This window comes from Muntiacus reevesi, chromosome 7 (genome assembly GCF_963930625.1).
Source record: "Muntiacus reevesi chromosome 7, mMunRee1.1, whole genome shotgun sequence".
NCBI lineage: Eukaryota > Metazoa > Chordata > Mammalia > Artiodactyla > Cervidae > Muntiacus > Muntiacus reevesi.
The window spans coordinates 35962074-35980362 of NC_089255.1; the positions used below are offsets into that span (position 1 = coordinate 35962074).

At 36.7% G+C, this 18289-nt stretch overlaps 1 protein-coding gene across 15 annotated transcripts in view; it reads left to right on the plus strand.

Moving 5' to 3' along the window:
• MGA (MAX dimerization protein MGA) overlaps positions 1-18289 on the plus strand; it is a 151829-nt gene that overhangs the window by 126437 nt on the left and 7103 nt on the right. For 7 of the 15 annotated variants that reach the window (XM_065941005.1, XM_065941004.1, XM_065941009.1 and 4 more), the window contains exons 15-23: positions 640-1266; positions 4904-5194; positions 5380-6896; positions 10118-10248; positions 13072-13123; positions 14733-14939; positions 16369-16480; positions 16757-16990; positions 17956-18132. In XM_065941005.1, the coding sequence (XP_065797077.1) occupies positions 640-1266; positions 4904-5194; positions 5380-6896; positions 10118-10248; positions 13072-13123; positions 14733-14939; positions 16369-16480; positions 16757-16990; positions 17956-18132 (3348 nt within the window). Of the gene's footprint in view, positions 1-639; positions 1267-4903; positions 5195-5379; positions 6897-10117; positions 10249-13071; positions 13124-14732; positions 14940-16368; positions 16481-16756; positions 16991-17955; positions 18133-18289 lie in introns of those variants that run through there. The other 8 variants (XM_065941006.1, XM_065941010.1, XM_065941008.1 and 5 more) reach the window with 4 other exon arrangements.

Here is an 18289-nt window from a genome sequence, read left to right on the forward strand (position 1 = left end):
GAAATGTTAAGTAAAAATGTTTGCTGTGTTTTCGTTCCTCTTAATAGGAAATTGAAATCTCTGGCTAAATGCTGGAGTTGTGTGAAGATGGAGTATAGGCATTGCCTTAAAAAGAACTCTTTCTACCTCTTGTTAAAAAGGTAGCTTTAACTGATGATTTAAAAAAAAAAAAGATTGTCTTATCCTGCCCTCTTCTGAAATGTCTTTTTGCATATTTCTAAAATGCAAAACTTTACTGTCTTGTAAAAGGACAGCAATAAAGAGGTAGAGGTGCTGTGACAGAAGGAAGTGGTGCAAACAAATTTTAAAATTAGAATTAGGAATACAGCTTCCTTATTTTCTTCCTCTGTTTTAGATGATGAAGTTGAGTGCTGCTGTGCTATACAGTCTTTTTAGTGTTCTGGCAGTTTGACTGTATTGCATAACCAAAGGAATTTCAGAAGGAACATCCAATTTTATTCCCTTTAGTTGTTAGAATTTTGAAAGTTAGGTTTGGGTGGACAGGTATGTTTGACTACAGGTAGGTAATACCTGTAAGAAATAGACCCAGTGGTGCACAGTAAATGTTGATAAACACAATCACTACAAGGATGAAATATGAGAACTGAAGATTTTTGACCTGCAAATTTTTATTTGCAGCGGCTCGACCCTCTCCTGGTGGTGTGTTCACACAGTTTGTGATGAGTAAAGTTGGAGCCCTGCAGCAGAAGATCCCTGGAGTTAGCACACCCCAACCCCTAACAGGGCCACAGAAGTTCAGTATGAGACCTTCTCCAGTAATGGTCGTCACACCTGTGGTTTCTTCTGAGCCAGTTCAGGTGTGCAGCTCTGTGACTGCTGCTGTCACTACTACCACCCCTCAAGTGTTTTTAGAAAATGTTCCTGCTGTGATACCTACGACTGCTCTATCTGACGTGGGAACTAAAGAAACTACTTATTCTTCTGGTGCCACCACTGCAGGGGTTGTTGAGGTCACTGAAACTAATACCAGCACCCTTGTAACACCTACCCAGTCTACAGCCACTTTGAACCTTATCAAAACGACTGGGATAACTACCCCTGTGGCTTCAGTTGCTTTTCCTAAGTCTTTGGTAGCATCTCCTCCAACCATAACTCTTCCTGTTGCTTCCACTGCCTCCACCTCCATAGTCGTGGTGACCACAGCTGCATCTTCTTCCATGGTGACCACACCAACTTCATCTCTGAGCTCTGTTCCCATTATACTCTCGGGAATTGATGGGAGTCCACCAGTGAGCCAGAGACCAGGTAAGGCCTAGATGTTACAAGCTGGTTTACTTTATAGCTGGTTATATAACTTTGTGGTTCTGATAGAATTATAGGTATATATATCAAGTGTTTCTGCTATAACAGAAAAAAAAACTTTATATTCTGCAAAACTGTACACTAAAACTAATGGACATCATGGTAAATACAAGGTTAGGACAATCAGTGAACATCTGTGCAATTTTGTAACCAGTGAGTGAGTGAAAGTCACTCAGTCACGTCTGACTGTTAGTGACCCCACGGACTCTAGCCTGCCAGGTTCCTCTGTCCATGGAATTCTCTAGGCAAAAATACTGGAGTGAGTAGCTGTTTCTTCCTCCAGAGGATCTTCCCAACCCAAGTATTGAACCCAGGTCTCCTGCGTTGAAGGCAGATTCTTTACAGTGAGCCACCAGGGAAGCCCCAGAATACTAATAAACTGTTACCTTCCAGATAAACAGCCTTAATAGATGGTTTAGTGGGGCTAGAGATTTTCTCGGGAAATTAAAAATATTCAAAAGCATTAGAATGGAAATGCTACAGATGGGAGTGGAAGTCTGAGCCAGTAGAGCAGCCATTAAAGTGGGTGCAGGAGGAAGTGCAGCTCTTGTGTGTTGAGAGCTAAGGGCTCACATCTCTGAGGGAACGAAATGTAGGTGTGCCCTGTTTTGGGAGTGGGAGGGCTGCTGCTTTATATTTAAAAAGGACAGATCGATGGGCTTCTGCTTATGTTGCAACCAAGCTGAGGGCCTTTTCTCTCCTTGCTTAAGATTAAAATTCTAGGTCCTCTTCCCTAGTAAAAATCATTTGTGAATCAGCCCAACTCCTATATTACTATTGCCATTCTCTTAATTGAAATAGAAATAAGGAAGCATATTTCTTTGTTTAGGACTCTGATATTTTATATGTCAACTTTTTAGTTAAAACTAAATTTTTTCTCTTGTTGGCTTAGTTTAAGTGAATTTGAAATAGAAATAGTTCACACTTTGGTCACTTTTATATCCTAATTCAACCAGCTAAAGTAAGTTGTTAACCTTAGTAGACTCAAAGAAGAATTAGTGTGGAAAGGAGTGTGAGAGATGAGGCTTTGCAGGATATAGTGTGTGTGTTAGTTGCTTAGTTGTGGCCAACTCTTTGCGACCCTATGGACTGTAGCTGACGAGGCTCCTCTGTCCATGGACTTCTCCAGGCAAGTGTACTAGAGTGGGTTGCCATTCCCTTGTCCAGAGGATCTTCCTGACCCAGGGATTGAAGCTGGGTCTTCTGCATTGCAGGTAGATTCTTTACCATCTGAGCCACCAGGGAAGCCCCTACAGGATATAAGGGGGAATAAAATAACTGACAACAGTTCTGTCTTGGTTATTGATAGTTTTCCTACTAGATATTTTTGTCTTCAGGGGCATAGTTTAAATCCCTGTAGATATTTTAGGAAAGAAGGGATGTGTAAATTGAAGTGCTGTTGAAAGGAAAAGTGGATGACTGTCAATTTAGTTGTCTTTTGTTACTTCCTGTCAACACACTTACCAAAAAATGGCTGATAATATTATTTCAAAAGTAAGATTGTTGTTGATGAAACCTTTTTGATTTTCTTTTGAAACTCACAGTTCACATCTTGTCATATTTTAACTGGTCACGTCTTCTAAATCATGTATTCTAACCTTTCTTTATATTTTTAATTATGTCATGAAACTGTGAAGTTGTTTACCTTTTGTAGTTCATTTTCTTTCAGATTTCAGTCACTCAGAACATATGTTCAGGTATTTTGCTCTGATTCCCATTTATACTCTCATATAATTGATTTACTATTTTTATTTAAATCAAGTCGTTTGTTCACTTAAATATACTTTTAAAAGGAGCAGTATTACTGTAGTTGGAAACCAACATTATTTGCCAGAATTGAGGGTAGTCTCTTAAATAAATAAACTGAACCAATAATAATAAAAAGTATCAAATACTAGCCAGCCCCTGTGTGTTTTTAACATGTGACCTGCTCTCTGTTAATGAAGGAAGTTAGAAAATACTGGCATAGTCTTTTTAAATTTTAATATTAAAGACGTAATATCAGAGACAATTTCTTCTGTATTTAATCGAAAGATTAAAATTCTGACAGTATAATATGGTGTTATTCTATATGACATACCACCTAAAAGTATCTTCTGTAATATTACTTGAGGAAATGCTAGTTGCATATTTTCTTATCTGCTCTTCTATAAATGGAGCTGACTCACATCACTGCCAACTTCTGAGGAAGTGTGTGATTTTGTTACAGGTTCATAAAGTGGATCCCAGCTCGGGGATTTAGACCTCTGACTTTGATTTGACTTTCCATCCTTTGTCTTTCCCTTCTTCCCCTCATACAGTGCAATAAGTAATCACTTACCTAGTGTGTATGTTAAAGGCTGCTTTGGGAGTAATTTGGTTTTGAATCATTCTGTAAAACAATTTGAATAGAAATTTTCAAGAAATTAAGAATGCTTTAACATGTTTTTTAATCACATAAGATAGATGATTTTTTTTTGTTTGTTTAAAAAGTTGCACACTTTTTTTTATCAGTTTGGTCTTGTGTCATTTCTTTTTCAAAAGTAATCTTGGATCTTCTATAGTAATTTGTCATGTAAATGTTAAGGAGTGTCACTTTCTTTTAGAAATTTAATACCTTTTTTGGGCTAAGTGCATATTACATATTAAAATCTTTGTTTTGTTTGGCTTGTTAATTTTTCTGTTTAGTGACAAACTGATGAAAATTTTTATTTAAAAATGTCAAAAAAAATAATTGAAAATAATAATATTAAAGAAGTTCAGTTATTTGAATGGTAATATTAGATCACTTTCATTTATGCTTACTATTATCGTTATTCCTACTTGTTTATTCCTGTGACCAAAAACACATACTGTTTTTTCCCATATCCTTGGTGTTTTCTTCCAGACATTGAAGTGCATCTTTCGGCACTATTAATGTTTTGAAATCTCTTAATTCACATCTTCTGCATTAAGTTTCTGCCTTTTCTATTTCAAAACTATGTTTTGCCTCTTCTTAACCAGGCTTTATTTCCCTGCTTCTTTGATGTCTCTTAATTTCACTCCATTTGGGGGGATATGTGTGTTTTTTCCTTCTGAAAAATAATTTTCACAAATCTGTATGCTTTGCTTATTCATCAATGAACTTCAAAGGTCAAGAGGTTTTTTGGTACCTTGTGATTTTTAGTCTTTGACTTTGTCTTCCTTGAGTAAGACCTGTTAAACTAAGTCATAAGCCTGTTAAGTGTTGACGGCCTGAATTTTTAAGTTGAACAGAACATTTACTTGAACTTTAATGAGATCCAGGTTTAGAGGCCTGCCCATGTTCTTTCATTAGGCAGAAGTATTATCTCTTTCAATGCACCTCTTGACAGTTGATACTTTCTTTTTTTACCTGTCTAAATGTAAGGCCCTGTAAAGTCTGGTTAATACTTAAGTTTAAAGTAAATTGTTCTCAGCCATAAGTCCTATAAGTCATATATCATGGACATACAGAATTTTGCCAGCTCTGTAATTTAAACTTGTACTTATTTGTAACATGGTTAGATTCTTTGTCATAATTATTTTTTCCCAAGTATTAAAGGGAAATTCTGATACTATGTTTCCATTTCCTGTTTTTCAGAAAATGCCCCTCAGATTCCAGTGGCTCCTCCACAGGTTTCTCCTAACACAGTGAAACGTGCTGGACCTCGATTGTTGTTGATTCCAGTGCAGCAGGGTTCTCCTACTCTTAGACCTGTCCCAAACACACAACTTCAGGGACATCGGATGGTCTTGCAGCCTGTTAGGAGTCCAAGTGGAATGAACTTATTCAGGCACCCTAATGGGCAGATTGTCCAGCTTCTCCCTTTGCATCAGCTTCGAGGATCTAATAACCAGCCCAACTTACAGCCTGTCATGTTTCGGAACCCAGGTATAAAGTTAGAGATATTTTTGATAAGTTTCTCTTTTCTTGAATGATTTGGTCATATGGTATATTAATATACCAGGATTGGTCTTACCAGTCTCTTGAAATCACCTGTTAGGAAAAAAATATGTACTTTGAAAGTCTTTGATGTGGGCAATGGTGATTTAAAATGCTTTTTTTTCCCTCACCAGGGTCTGTGATGGGAATCCGTTTACCCACTCCTTCCAAACCTTCAGAGACTCCACCTTCTTCGGCTTCGCCCTCTGCTTTCTCCGTTGTAAATCCTGTAATTCAGGCTGTTGGATCTTCTCCAGCAATGAATGTTATCACTCAGGCACCATCATTGCTATCTTCTGGAACTAATTTTGTGTCTCAGTCTGGTACATTGACTCTGAGGATTTCCCCGCCTGAACCACAAAGTTTCACAAGTAAAACAGCCTCTGAAACCAAACTAACCTATAGTTCAGGAGGGCAGCCTGTTGGTACAGCCAGTCTTATTCCTCTCCAGTCTGGTAGTTTCGCCTTGTTGCAGCTCCCAGGACAAAAGCCTGTTCCCAGCTCCATTCTTCAACATGTTGCTTCACTTCAGATGAAAAAAGAATCTCAGAATGCAGACCAGAAAGATGAAACAAGCTTTTTAAAAAGAGAGCAAGAAACTAAGAAAGTTCTACAGTCAGGAGGAGAAGCTGTAGAGCCTGAGACTAATATAATAAAACAAAACCCAGGAGCTGCTGTCTCAGAAGAAACTCTGAATGATTCCTTGGAAGATGGGGGTGATCATTTGGATGAAGAGTCCCTTCTAGAAGAAGGGCCTGCAGCTGTTAAGCCTTCTGAGCATGTCTGTAGCACTGGCTCACACTCAGGTGAAGACTATAAAGATGTTGAGGAAGAATATGGGGTTAGGAACCGTAACAGCTCCACAGAAAAACTGACTGTTCTAGAAGTTAAGACCATTTCTGGAAGAGCCAGTAGCATGACAGTCCAAAGTGTGAATAATGTGCAACTTAAAAAACTCGGTGATGTGAAAGTGGAACAGCAGAAAGGCTTAGAAAATCCAGAGGAAAAATCAAATGAATTTCCAATTATCTCTAAAGAAGAAAGCAAAGTTGAATTTTCAGGCAGTAGAGTTGTGGAGCAGCAATCTAATCCAAAGCCAGAGGCCAAGGAGAAGGGATGTGGAGGGTCTCTGGAGAAGGACAGCATTAGGGAGAGGTGGAGAAAACACCTAAAGGGCCCTTTGGCCCAGAAATATGTTAGAACTTCACAAGAAGGCAGGAACGAGACAAATGAGCAGTTAATTAAAGAAACAAAAACTTGTAAGGAAAATTCAGATGTGTTTCAACAAGAACACAGTATCTCTGATTTACTTGGAAAAAGTGGAACTACTGAGAATGCCAAAATTTTAAAAACTGAATGTGATTCTTGGAGTAGCATTTCTAGTCCTACAACCTTCTCCATTGTCCCTAGGAGAGCTGCCAAAGGGAGCAGAGGGGACGGACATTTTCAAGGTCACTTGCTGCTCTCAGGAGAACAGATAAAACCAAAGCAAGAGAAGACGGGTGGGAGAAGCAGTACTGACTTCACTGTTTTGGAGTTGGAAGAGGATGATGAAGAAGATGAGAATGAGAAAACCGATGATTCTATTGATGAGATTGTGGATGTTGTCTCTGACTACCAGAGTGAGGAGGTTGATGATGTAGAAAAGGTGGTGAGCCCATTTTTGTTGTGACTGAAACCTCAAGAATTTAAATGATTCATTAGACAATAGTTTTTCCAGAAGATAACTAAGACCTGATACATTCAGTTGGATGCCTAGGTTTAAATCATGGTTAAATGACTTTGTAGTTTTTAGGCTGTGTCAGTCAGGTAACATTTATTGAGCTTATATTGTGTTTTGAGACTTGTCTGATATTATACAGGAAAGCTGGTTTAAGCCTTGGGGGAATAGATGCTTTGAGAGTCCCTATCAAATTAGGTTTTTAAAAAAAAAACAAAAAAAACCCTGAAATCACTACTCCCATTTGATCTCAGTCTTTTTTTCCCACATTTTTTATGCAAAGTTGTTGTAGCTTATCTGGTAGATATATATAAGAAACAGGGAATGGGTGGCCTTATAACTGGAAGATAATTTGTCTATCAGCATTTGTAGAGATGTTTTTTGTTTTGGAGAGAAATGAAAAACATCATTTAATATTTTATTATCACCCTGCCTAAAGCTTTCTAGCCATGTTCTAAAATTAAATAATTAGTGTCTAGAATTTATATTCTAACCTCTGGTCATCTTCCTTTGTAATTTGACCTTTATAATTTATTTTTATTTTTTAATTTTGCCGAAGCCATTTTTATAGACTTCTGTGTAGAGTTGTATTTGCTGAACTAAGTAATTGAGCATCAGTATGATATAGGGCAGGAGTTGGGCAAACTTTTTTGTAAAGGGCCAGTTTGTAGATATTTTAGACTCTGCAGGCTAGGTGACTTGCTTTTGCAGCTACTCAGTTGCTGCTGTGGAGGGAAAGCAGCCATAAACAGTAGTAAGTGAATGAGTGTGGCTGTGTTCCAGCAAAAACCTCAGTTACAGAAACAAATGGGAGGCTGTGGTGTGCTGTCCCCTTCCCCTGGTGTAAAACATAAGGAGGTTATAGCCATCTGCCTGTGGGGTATCCCTCTGTTCAGGAGCAGATAATATGGCCCTTTGCAATGATTGTCTTGCATGGCAGTTTTAGAATCTCACTCTTTTTGAGATTCATTTGTTCTCTGTGTTACCTGGTCCTCCTCTGTTAATGCCTAACTGTCTTAGGCAGATAAAACATAGCAAAAAGGTTTACATTTAAAACTAAAATGTCTACGTATTGAAATGTTTCTGTGTCATTATTTCTGAACCTCACCTGTCTCATTTGTAAATGAGATGGATAATTCTATATGCATTTGCCTCGCGTTCTGTCTATAACCTCATCTTTTTGAGGACTTAGATCTGTAGGTTGTTTAGGAGTTAGATTGCCAATCTTGTACTTTTTGCAGTCTCATAAGTCAGCCTAGGTAAGCATCAGACCAAAAACAGTCCAGCTTTATTTTAATTAAAATTTTTTTCTATTATGGTTTATTACAGGATATTGAATATAGTTCCATGTACCATACAGTAGGATTTTATTGTTTATCCATTCTATATATAATAGTTTGCATCCAGTCCATCCCTTACTCACCACTCCTCCCCCTTGGCAACCACAAGTCAAAAACAGTCCTGCTTTAAAGTCAGTGAAAACAATTGCTCAGTAGAACTGACTTAATGGAACCTTTAGAGTGTCTTAGTCATACAGAGTAGCATTGCTTGAACTTCCAAATGGGAAATCTGACAGGTACACTGGCCATTTTAAAGTAAGGGCTTTCAAATTTAAATTGTACATTGTATTTATGTATATGTTTGACACCTATGATAGCTTTACGCCTATATTAAGCATTATATTGGAATAGTGTAATGAAAGTTGTGAGTAGCCTTTTTAATTTAAATCTTCCCTGATTAAGTTAATTGGATATTATTTACAAAGCCTCCAATTAAAGCCATGTAATACATATTCTTCAGTTTAAATATTATAAAGCATCTGCCTCCATTAGTATTCAAACTTCTGGGGTTCTGTTGGTTTAGATTCCCAAAGTTAATTTTAATATGCATTGATTAATACACAATATTTAGGTGATGATTAAATTGAGGATCATAAATGGGGATCATAAATGATGACTTGAGTCATTTATGTCTGTTAACCATAGGGAGCCTGTAATTTGGGAGTAAGTAATTTTTCCGGTGAGATTAAAATAGAACTAATAAAGTGATAGGGATGCTTCATTTTGAGTTGTGCTTCTTTGGTATAGTACAGTTATAGATGACATATACTCTGTTTAGTTTCTGGCATAATAAACACTATTTTTAAAGGTGGACTTAGGAATTCCATCCGCATAGCCCATAATCCATATAGTTTGTGTGCATGCTAAGTTACTTCAGTTGTGTCTGATTCTTAGTGACCCTATGGACCATAGCCCATCAGGCTCCTCTGTCCATGGGATTTTCCAGGCAAGAATACTGGAGTGGGTTGCTGTCCCCTCCTCCAGGGGATTTTCCCCACCCAGGGATTGAACCCATATCTCTTACATCTCCTGCATTGGCAGACGGGTTCTTTACCACTAGTGCCACCTGAGAAGCCTCTCATATAGTCCTCTGTTGTGAGTTTCTTTGGTAGGTGCTCAATAAATGTTTACTGATTGACTCATCTTTTGGTATAATAAGCAGTACAGCAAGCCTGGGCTTCTTTTGGTATTTGAAATTCTTCAAAAGCTCTCATTCTGTGGGATTGAGATACTTAGAAGATTGGGCTATATTCTGTTTCCATATCTGCCTTGAATGTGTTTTTGTGGGTGTTTAATATGGGATTAACCATGAAGCACTTTTACACTAGAACTTGAGTTTTTCTGCTTTCTACCTTCTCCCTCACCATGTTTTATTTGATTGCTATTTAATCTTTAGATTTATGCAGCTTTAATGTATCTGTACTTGAATTTGTCCACTTGCAGTAATATTGAAGCATCAACACAGCCCTTTGGAGACTCTTGTCTCTTTAGTCTAATCATGTCTGATGTTGGGTTGTCAAAAAAGTTTGTTCAGATTTTTCTATACCATCTTGTGAAGAAACCTGAACGAACTTTTTTGGCCAACTCAGTATATCTGTGACTTACAATGTAGTTCTTGGTTGTTAGCCCTAACCATGTGCTGTCTATATGACTTAATTCCATTTTAAGATTAACAGGTTTAAGGTTAGCAGTACTCATGGTTTAAGATCAATGTTTGGCACTGGTTGGCTTTATAAGGGAAACAGTCAGTTGAAAATTTTAGTTGTGCTTGCTTCCCAATGCTTTATTTACTGTTGGACTGCTGTATTTCAGAATAACTGTATAGAATACATTGAGGATGATGAAGAACAAGTGGACATTGAGACTGTAGAAGAACTACCCGAGGAAATTAATGTTGCCCACATGAAGAGCACAGCTGTCCATACAGAGATTTTGAAACAGCCGTAAGTCTTATTTTTCTTTGGATTGTTGTTTTTTGTTGTAGTTTTGTAACCATAAGCAAAACTGAATGTTCTAGTCGAGAGTTCTGGGTAACTGACATAGTTCCTTTATTTCTCTAGCTTTTTTTCTTATTAGTAGATGAGGAAAGGAGCTGAAATTCAGAGGTAATTAACTTCCTTGTTATTGCTAGGAAACAGTATATAAATGTGAATAACATGCTTTCTGAGCCTGATACATTGGCATTAAAATACTAGTTTTGCTAGTTTGTAGCTATTTAACCTTGGGTAAGTGTGTAATCTCTCTGAATCTTAGATTCTTTACCTATGAAATGAGGAAAATGTCCTTTTTAAAGGGATTAAATGAGATAATATATGAAATAACTAGCATAACTGATACAGTGGACTACTCAATAAAGTTCTTTGTCTTTTAAGGATATGGTTGTAAATTCTAAATTTGGTTACTTTGCTAGTTGAACAGGTGAGGTGTACGGTTAAAAACATTTTCCTGCCTGTTCAGCTGATGAAATGAAAATACAGAGAGAATGGTAAGATGACTTAGGAAAAAATGTTATGCTTTAGTAAACCTTATATTGATTAGGAATTGGGGTATGAGAGAAAGAAGGTAAGAGTTATTTTGTGCCAGACATTGTGCTTTTCAAGCTATTATATCATCAGCTACCTAAAGTACCAATGAGTTGAGAAAGAGTTATTCTTCATTCCTACTGGGACAGTCGAAGGTAGGGATACAGTGGTATTTTTCTTCACTTCAGGGCTATTTGGAGGGTCCTTCAATTACTTGGACTTCCCAGTTAGCACTAGGGGTAAAGAACCTGCCTGCCAGTGCAAGCGACACAGGTTCGGTCCCTGGGGTGGAAAGATCTGGAGTAAGAAATTGCACCCCACTCCAGTATTCTTGCCTGGAGAAAACCATGGCTAGAGGAGGCTGGCAGGCCACAGCCCATGGGGTTGCAAAGAGTTGAACATGACTGAGTACACACAAACACCTCAGTTGCCTGCTGGTTATGATTGGAAGAATTTAAATCTCTTAAAAACTTAATTAGACTTAAGTTCAGTAATATTGCAGGATGTAAGTTCAATATGCTAAAATTGAGTTCTAAAACAATAGCAACAAACAAAATATAATTAAAAATACAAAAAAGCTGTTTGGGATTTTTGATAGAAGTTGTGCAAGACTTATAAAATGTTATTGAAAGACATTGAAAAAAATTGGAAAAAAAAAAACATTGACGAAGATTTCAGTAAACAGATTCCATCTTTATGGACTGGAATAATAAAGGACCAAGAATAGTCAACCCTTAAAGAGCACAACCTGTAAAGGAACAAGTTGTTAAAAATTTGTCAGTAAAAAGGCGATTTCAGACTGTAAGGAAAATATTTGCAATATGTGTTAGAGGATTAGTATCAAGGATATAAAATAATTCTTACAAGTCAGTAAGAAAACGGTGATCCATGGGCTTCCCTGCTGGTAAAAAAATCTGCCTGCCAGTGCTGGCAACATGGGTTTGATTCCTAATCCAGGAAGATCCCACATGCCTTAGAACAGCTAAGCCTGTGGGCCACTTACTATCAAGCCTGTGCTCTAGAGTGCGGGAGGTACAACTGCTGAGCCCATGCACTGCAAGTATTGGAACCTGTGCCCTAGAGCCTGTGTGAAGCCTAGAGCTTCACAAGAGAAGCCACTGCAATGAGAAGCCTGCACACCACACAACTAGAGTAGCCCCTGCTCACTGCAACTAGAGAAAAACCTGTGCAGCAATGAAGACCCAAGACAGCCAAAAATAAATAAATAAAATTAAGTAAATTTTAAAGAGATAGAAAAGAACAGTATGATCCAATAGAAAAATAAGTAATGGATATTGTGGGCAAATCACAGAAGAGGAAACCTGGATAAACATACATAAATTTGTTCCCCCCTCACAAGTAATTAGGGAAATGCAGATTAAACCACAATGACTTTATGAATTTATACCCATAAGTTTGGATAAATTGAGATTTCTGAAGTATTGTTGTCTAGTTGTGGAACAATGGGAACATACTATGGGGGGGGTAGGAGTATGAGTTGTTATTACCTCTTTGGGTAGTGTGATGTGACTACAGTTGAAGATGTGCATGCATTTCTTCCATCCATCAGTTCCACTCCTAGATACAGATCCTAGAAGGGTTCACACACATGTACAAGGGGTCATGTGTGGGGTTGTCCATTCAGCATTTGCCATTGTGAAAATTTGGATGCAACGTAAATAACTACTAACATACTAAAAAAATAAAATTTAGAGAAGTCACACTTCGGAATACTATATAGCAGTTAAAATGATCAAACTACGAGTATTAACATATCTCATATGTAATGTTGAATGAAACAAATCAGTTGAAGAAAGATAAACATTACATACAAGTTTAAAATGGCTACACAATATTTTCTTTTTAAAGATAAGTCAGTACATTCCTAGTAAAGCTACATGAGAAGGAAGGAAGGCGATGAATGTGCCCATATTTTGGGGATATTTTATTTCTTAGGCTGAATGACATATACCTGGATGTTGATTATGTATTTTGTTTGTACAGTTTTATATGTTTGAAATGTTTCACAATTGAAAAACGTAATTTGTAGTTTTAGGGTTTTTTTTGGAGACTTTGAGAAAAAAGGGTATTGTTGAATAAATCATATTGCCACAAATGGGAATATGGGAAAAGAAGCCAGTCACAGTTTAGACAATTAGGGATGGTTTGGCTTTATATAGATTTGAAATAGGTCTTAGATTATTGAATTTCAATAAGACTTTGGAAAATACTGTCTTTATTTAGGTGCTGTATGCCTGTCTCTGCAGATGAAAAAGCTACTGAAAGGAGTCGAAAGGTATTTACAGTATATTTAATGATAATTGCTCATTTAATAAAATTGATAACATTTGTCCTTACAGGTAAAACAATATTAGTTATATTAATTATGACTTTTCAGGGCTGTTTTTACCAATGAGTTAATATAATCAGCTTTTTTGCCCCTTAATGAAATTATACTACTACTGCTTTTTTTCCTAATTCTCCCCGTCGTGCCCCCCCCACCTAGTTGATAGAATAATTTAGAGGAATTAAAATGGGCATGGAATTTGTGAAACTTGATTTGCTTATTTGAAAACTTAATTGTATAATGTAATGATGTGATGTGAAATAGGCTAGCATTCTTTCTTATCTAGACTCCTGATTTTTCCAGTGACCTAAGAAATTACTTGTTATCTGAAATAATGGCTGGCAGTACAGGGAGCCATGAGATTATAAATTTTCTTTGATTTTCTTAATATATTGTGTAGGATATCATGGTACCATGATTAAGCAAGATTTTCTCTTTATCCTTACTAACACTGTGGAAGAATTAATTTCAATTTTGAAAAATGTGTAAGTACAAATTACAGATTTGGGAGGTTTATAAAAGAGGGACGAAGAAATAAAGGATATGAGTATTGATACCCTCATTTTACAGAGACACTGTCTATTGTGGATGAAATGAGAAATGGAGGTAGAATTATATTCTAGTTGCAAAGGGATCAATAGAAGAACTAAATGATTTATCTGTATTAGGAAAATGGGATGGTGAGATGCGAGAGAGTGGTGAACTGAATTCTTTTCTGCATAGCAGGAAGTAAATAGTTAAAAATATCATTTTTAACTTAGGATATAGACTTAAGAAGCAGAAAAAGCAACTCAAAGAATAAAAGTGGTTGTTTCTGAGGATCCAGGTATAGGTGCAAGGCACAGTTGCTTTTCATTATAAGCTCTTTACATTTTTATATTTTAAACCCTATATGCATCTTCTACTTCTTTAAATGATTTAAAAATAGAATTAGAATAAATAAGAGAGAAAGGAAGCCTAAGGCATCCTGAGAGTTAAGGAAGACTTTCCTGAAAAATGCAAAGGTTTGCATTTAATTGTTAAGTCATAAAGGAGGGTAGAAAGGGATAGGTGCAGGCAACAACCTGTGTAATGACAGGGAGGTGTGGGATTATAGAGTGCTTAGGAAATTTACAGCGCTTTGGAATGGTTGGAGACAACAGTGATTTAGGAAGAGTGTCAGTTGATCCTTTCCCAAATTGTAAAGGGTCTTCCAGTATTTAAGAAAAAATTTTAAATTTGTTTTCCACTAGTCAAGTTTTTCATGAAATTTGTGTCATAAAAGCAACTCTCAATAATAAATTATACACATAAACTTTTTAGAGTCCCTTTCTCAATCCCTCATTTGAAAACTGTTGAAATTTGAGCTGAGAAGTGCTATCACATTAGCATGTTTTAGAATTTACACTGTTGATTTGGAGAAAAGAAAGACTTATAGTAAGAGGACCAACTGAGAGGCCATTAAGATACTCTAGGCAGAAGATGGTTGGTGTCTGATACAGAACAGTGCCATTTGGTGTGGTGGAAGAGGGTGGGTAGATGTGAAAGATACTTAGGAGGCAATCTTTTGTTTGGATAGGCTGTACAAGTTCCTCTAAAGCTAAAACCTGATTATTGGAGTGAAAAACTACAGAAAGAAGCAGAAGCTTTTGCGTATTATCGCCGGACACACACTGCCAATGAACGCCGCCGCCGTGGTGAAATGAGAGATCTCTTTGAGAAGTTGAAGATCACATTGGGATTACTTCATTCTTCCAAGGTTTCCAAAAGTCTCATTCTTACTAGGGTAAGTCTGTGTAAATGACAGACAAATAAGAACTTGACTAAAAGAATCTTCTTGAGATACATAAAAAGAAAAGGAAGAAAATTGAAATAGAACTTGTGTTTATCATTTGAATGTGGACTAGTGAGTGCTCAATAAATCTCTTAACAAGAAAATCCTTATGTTCAATCAGAGTTGCTTTTCATTGAAAGTCAGATTCTGAACCAGCAGAGTTAATTATTCATTTTAAAAATAAAGTTAGAAACTGATAAACCCTGTTTACAACAATTTCTGTAAACTTGTTCTCCATAGCACTTAGAAGAGTTATGACTGTCATGGTGAAAGACACAAGACAACTACTATTTTGACATACTTCTTAATGGTTGACAGTCACTTTAAAGGAAACTGTAGTTTTCAAGCTAGCAGAAGTTTTAATTTTGCATGTAGAATAATAGCTAAGGTAATTTTGTTTCAATTGCTTATAATTAAAGGTTGGAAGAGTATAAGGCAAGCATTTTATCCCTCTAGAACAAGGTGGTTTCAACCAGATTTTGCTTAGAATAGGAGTTGATTTTAAAGTTGATTATTAAAATCTAAGCAGAGTAAAAAATGTTTTGTATCTCCTTGCAGTAGTGAAAATACCACTCAGTGGTGCTCTTCATAAATAATCACTTTCCCTAGAAGTAGAAGCCAGAAAAGCCTCCTTTTTGGAATTGACTTTTTTTCCCCACTTGTATACTTTATTATTTAAGTTTTTATTAGAGTATAGTTGATTTACAGTGTTGTGTTAGTATGTTAGTTAGCTCTGTTAGTGAACCAGTTATACATATACATTGTTGTTGTTTAGTCCCTAAGTTGTTTCTGACTCTTTGTGACCCCATGGACTGTAGCTCTCCAGGCTCCTCTGTCTGGGGGATTTCCCAGGCAAGAATACTGGAGTGGGTTGCCATCTCTTTCTCAAGGGGAACTTCGCTACCCACAGATCCAACCTGTGTCTCCTGCATTGGCAGAGAGATTCTTTACCACTGAGCCACCAGGGAAGCCCATACATATATATATACGTACATCCACTCTATTTTAGATTCTTTTCCTGTACAGGCCGGTTACAGAGTATTGAGTAGGGTTGCCTACTCAATAGGCACAATATTGTGCTATACACACAATATTGTGCCTACACAATATTGTGCTATAAATAGTAGGTTCTTACTGGTTAGCTGTTTTATATATAGTAGCATGTATATGTCAATCCCAGTCTTCCAGTTTATTATACCTCCTACCTGTTTCCCCAGTGGTAACCATAAGTTTGCAAAACAATAAAAATTGTTTTAAATGACATTATAAAGTTCTCTAAAATATTAGATTTAAAAGTTTTTATTAAATAAATTTGTGTAGACCTCACCTGTTTTTCAGAAAAAGCAAATTGATGGACTTGATATTACTATTTCTCTTCTAGGCATTCAGTGAAATTCAGGGGCTAACAGATCAGGCAGACAAGTTGATAGGACAGAAGAATCTCCTGACTCGCAAACGGAATATTTTGATACGGAAAGTATCATCTCTTTCAGGTGAGATAATGGTGAATGATCTCTGGTAAAGGCCATAAATATAGCTTTAGTAAGGGAAATTCTTAGTAGATTTTTCAAATACTACTTCATTTGAGTCTTGGTTCCCAGAGTTAACATCAGAATTATCTTTTGACTGGGTGGGACATTTTTTTTTTTATTATAATTACTCTTGACTGCCATAGTTTTGGGGGATATAGTTAAATCAACTGGACTCTATTTCTCATTATTGTGTGGGGTCTTATAGAGAGTGACAGTTTATTCCCTCTCAACCTATAGGTAAGACAGAAGAAGTGGTCCTGAAGAAGCTAGAGTATATTTATGCAAAACAACAAGCATTAGAGGCACAAAAGAGAAAAAAGAAGATGGGATCAGATGAGTTTGATGTGTCTCCCAGAACTAGCAAACAGCAGGAAGGAGCTTCTGCATCATCTGTAGATCTCGGACAGATGTTTATAAATAACAGGAAGGGGAAGCCTTTGATTCTTTCCAGAAAAAAAGACCAGGCCACAGGTAGGAAGGACATTTCTTTGCTTTCCTTGATGCAGATGAACATTTAGTTTAGTTAAAAGAACTGAACATCTTGGCCATAATTTTCGTTTTAATTAGATGAAAGATGAGTTGTATTAAAAGCAGAATATTAACTACATTAGATTTCATTTTCTAGCTTTACACACTCAAGCAGATCCTAATAAGTTATCCATCATGGTAACATATAAGACTTATTTCTGGTAGGAGTTTATTTTTGTTAACCAGACTCTTTTTAATCAGATTGCAGTCTGTCCGTGAATTGCTATACAGGAACTAAGTAAATTGGTTTTGATTTCTTACTCTGTCCTATATGATTTTGAAGGTGAGGCTGTGTTGACTTTACATTACTTGTTTATATCCTTTGAGAATGGTATATCCTTTTCTACTCTTCTACTCTTTGGATAGCCAAGTGTAGGAACCAAGGAAATCTGGTTTGTTATATCAGCTAAGAAGGTGGTGATGGATACTAAAATACAAGTTAGTTTTAACATTGCACATTCAAGTGATGTTATTGCTAAATAAGTAAGGACTTTAGTGACCATTTGGGCCAGTTACCTTATTTTACAGATGGAAAAACTGAGGTCTAAAAACTTGAAGCAATTTCTTAAGAGGTTTATAGGAAAGCAAACCTAGGGATAAAATAGTGTGTACCTTCATCCTGCTTTACCAGCAAGACCATCAGAAGCATTCCATTGAAAAAGTGGTTCTGTAGCTCTGTTCCTCAGCAAAAATAAAATTCTTTCCCTTAAGAGAATCAGTGGACAGGTAACCATTACTGAAAAATTGTTCAAAAAGTAAATTGCAAGTTGAGGTTCCCCAACAAATTTGAAATGTCTTGCTTTTTAAGTCAGAGTGTGGTTTTAGGCATGTCTCCTACATTCCTAGGCTGTACACTAGCATTAATTGAAGATCTTTTATCCTTAACTAATTTCTGATCTTCTTTACAGAAAATACCTCACCCTCTAATACTCCACACACCTCTGCCAACATTGTGATGACTCCACAAGGGCAATTGCTCACCTTGAAAGGTCCCCTATTCTCAGGACCAGTGGTTACTGTTTCTCCTGCTCTCTTAGAAGCAGATCTGAAACCTCAAGTTGCCAGTAGTGGTGTGGCTCAATCAGGTATTGTCTTGAGTGTTGTCTTAAATGGGTGGTGTAAAAGAGTTATCTCTGATCTCTCAAAGTGACAGAGAAAGCCTTTGAATGTGTTCTGTAGTGATAAAGAGCTGTTGTATTCAAGTCTGTATGAGAGGATTCTCTTTTTAGAACATGTTTGGCT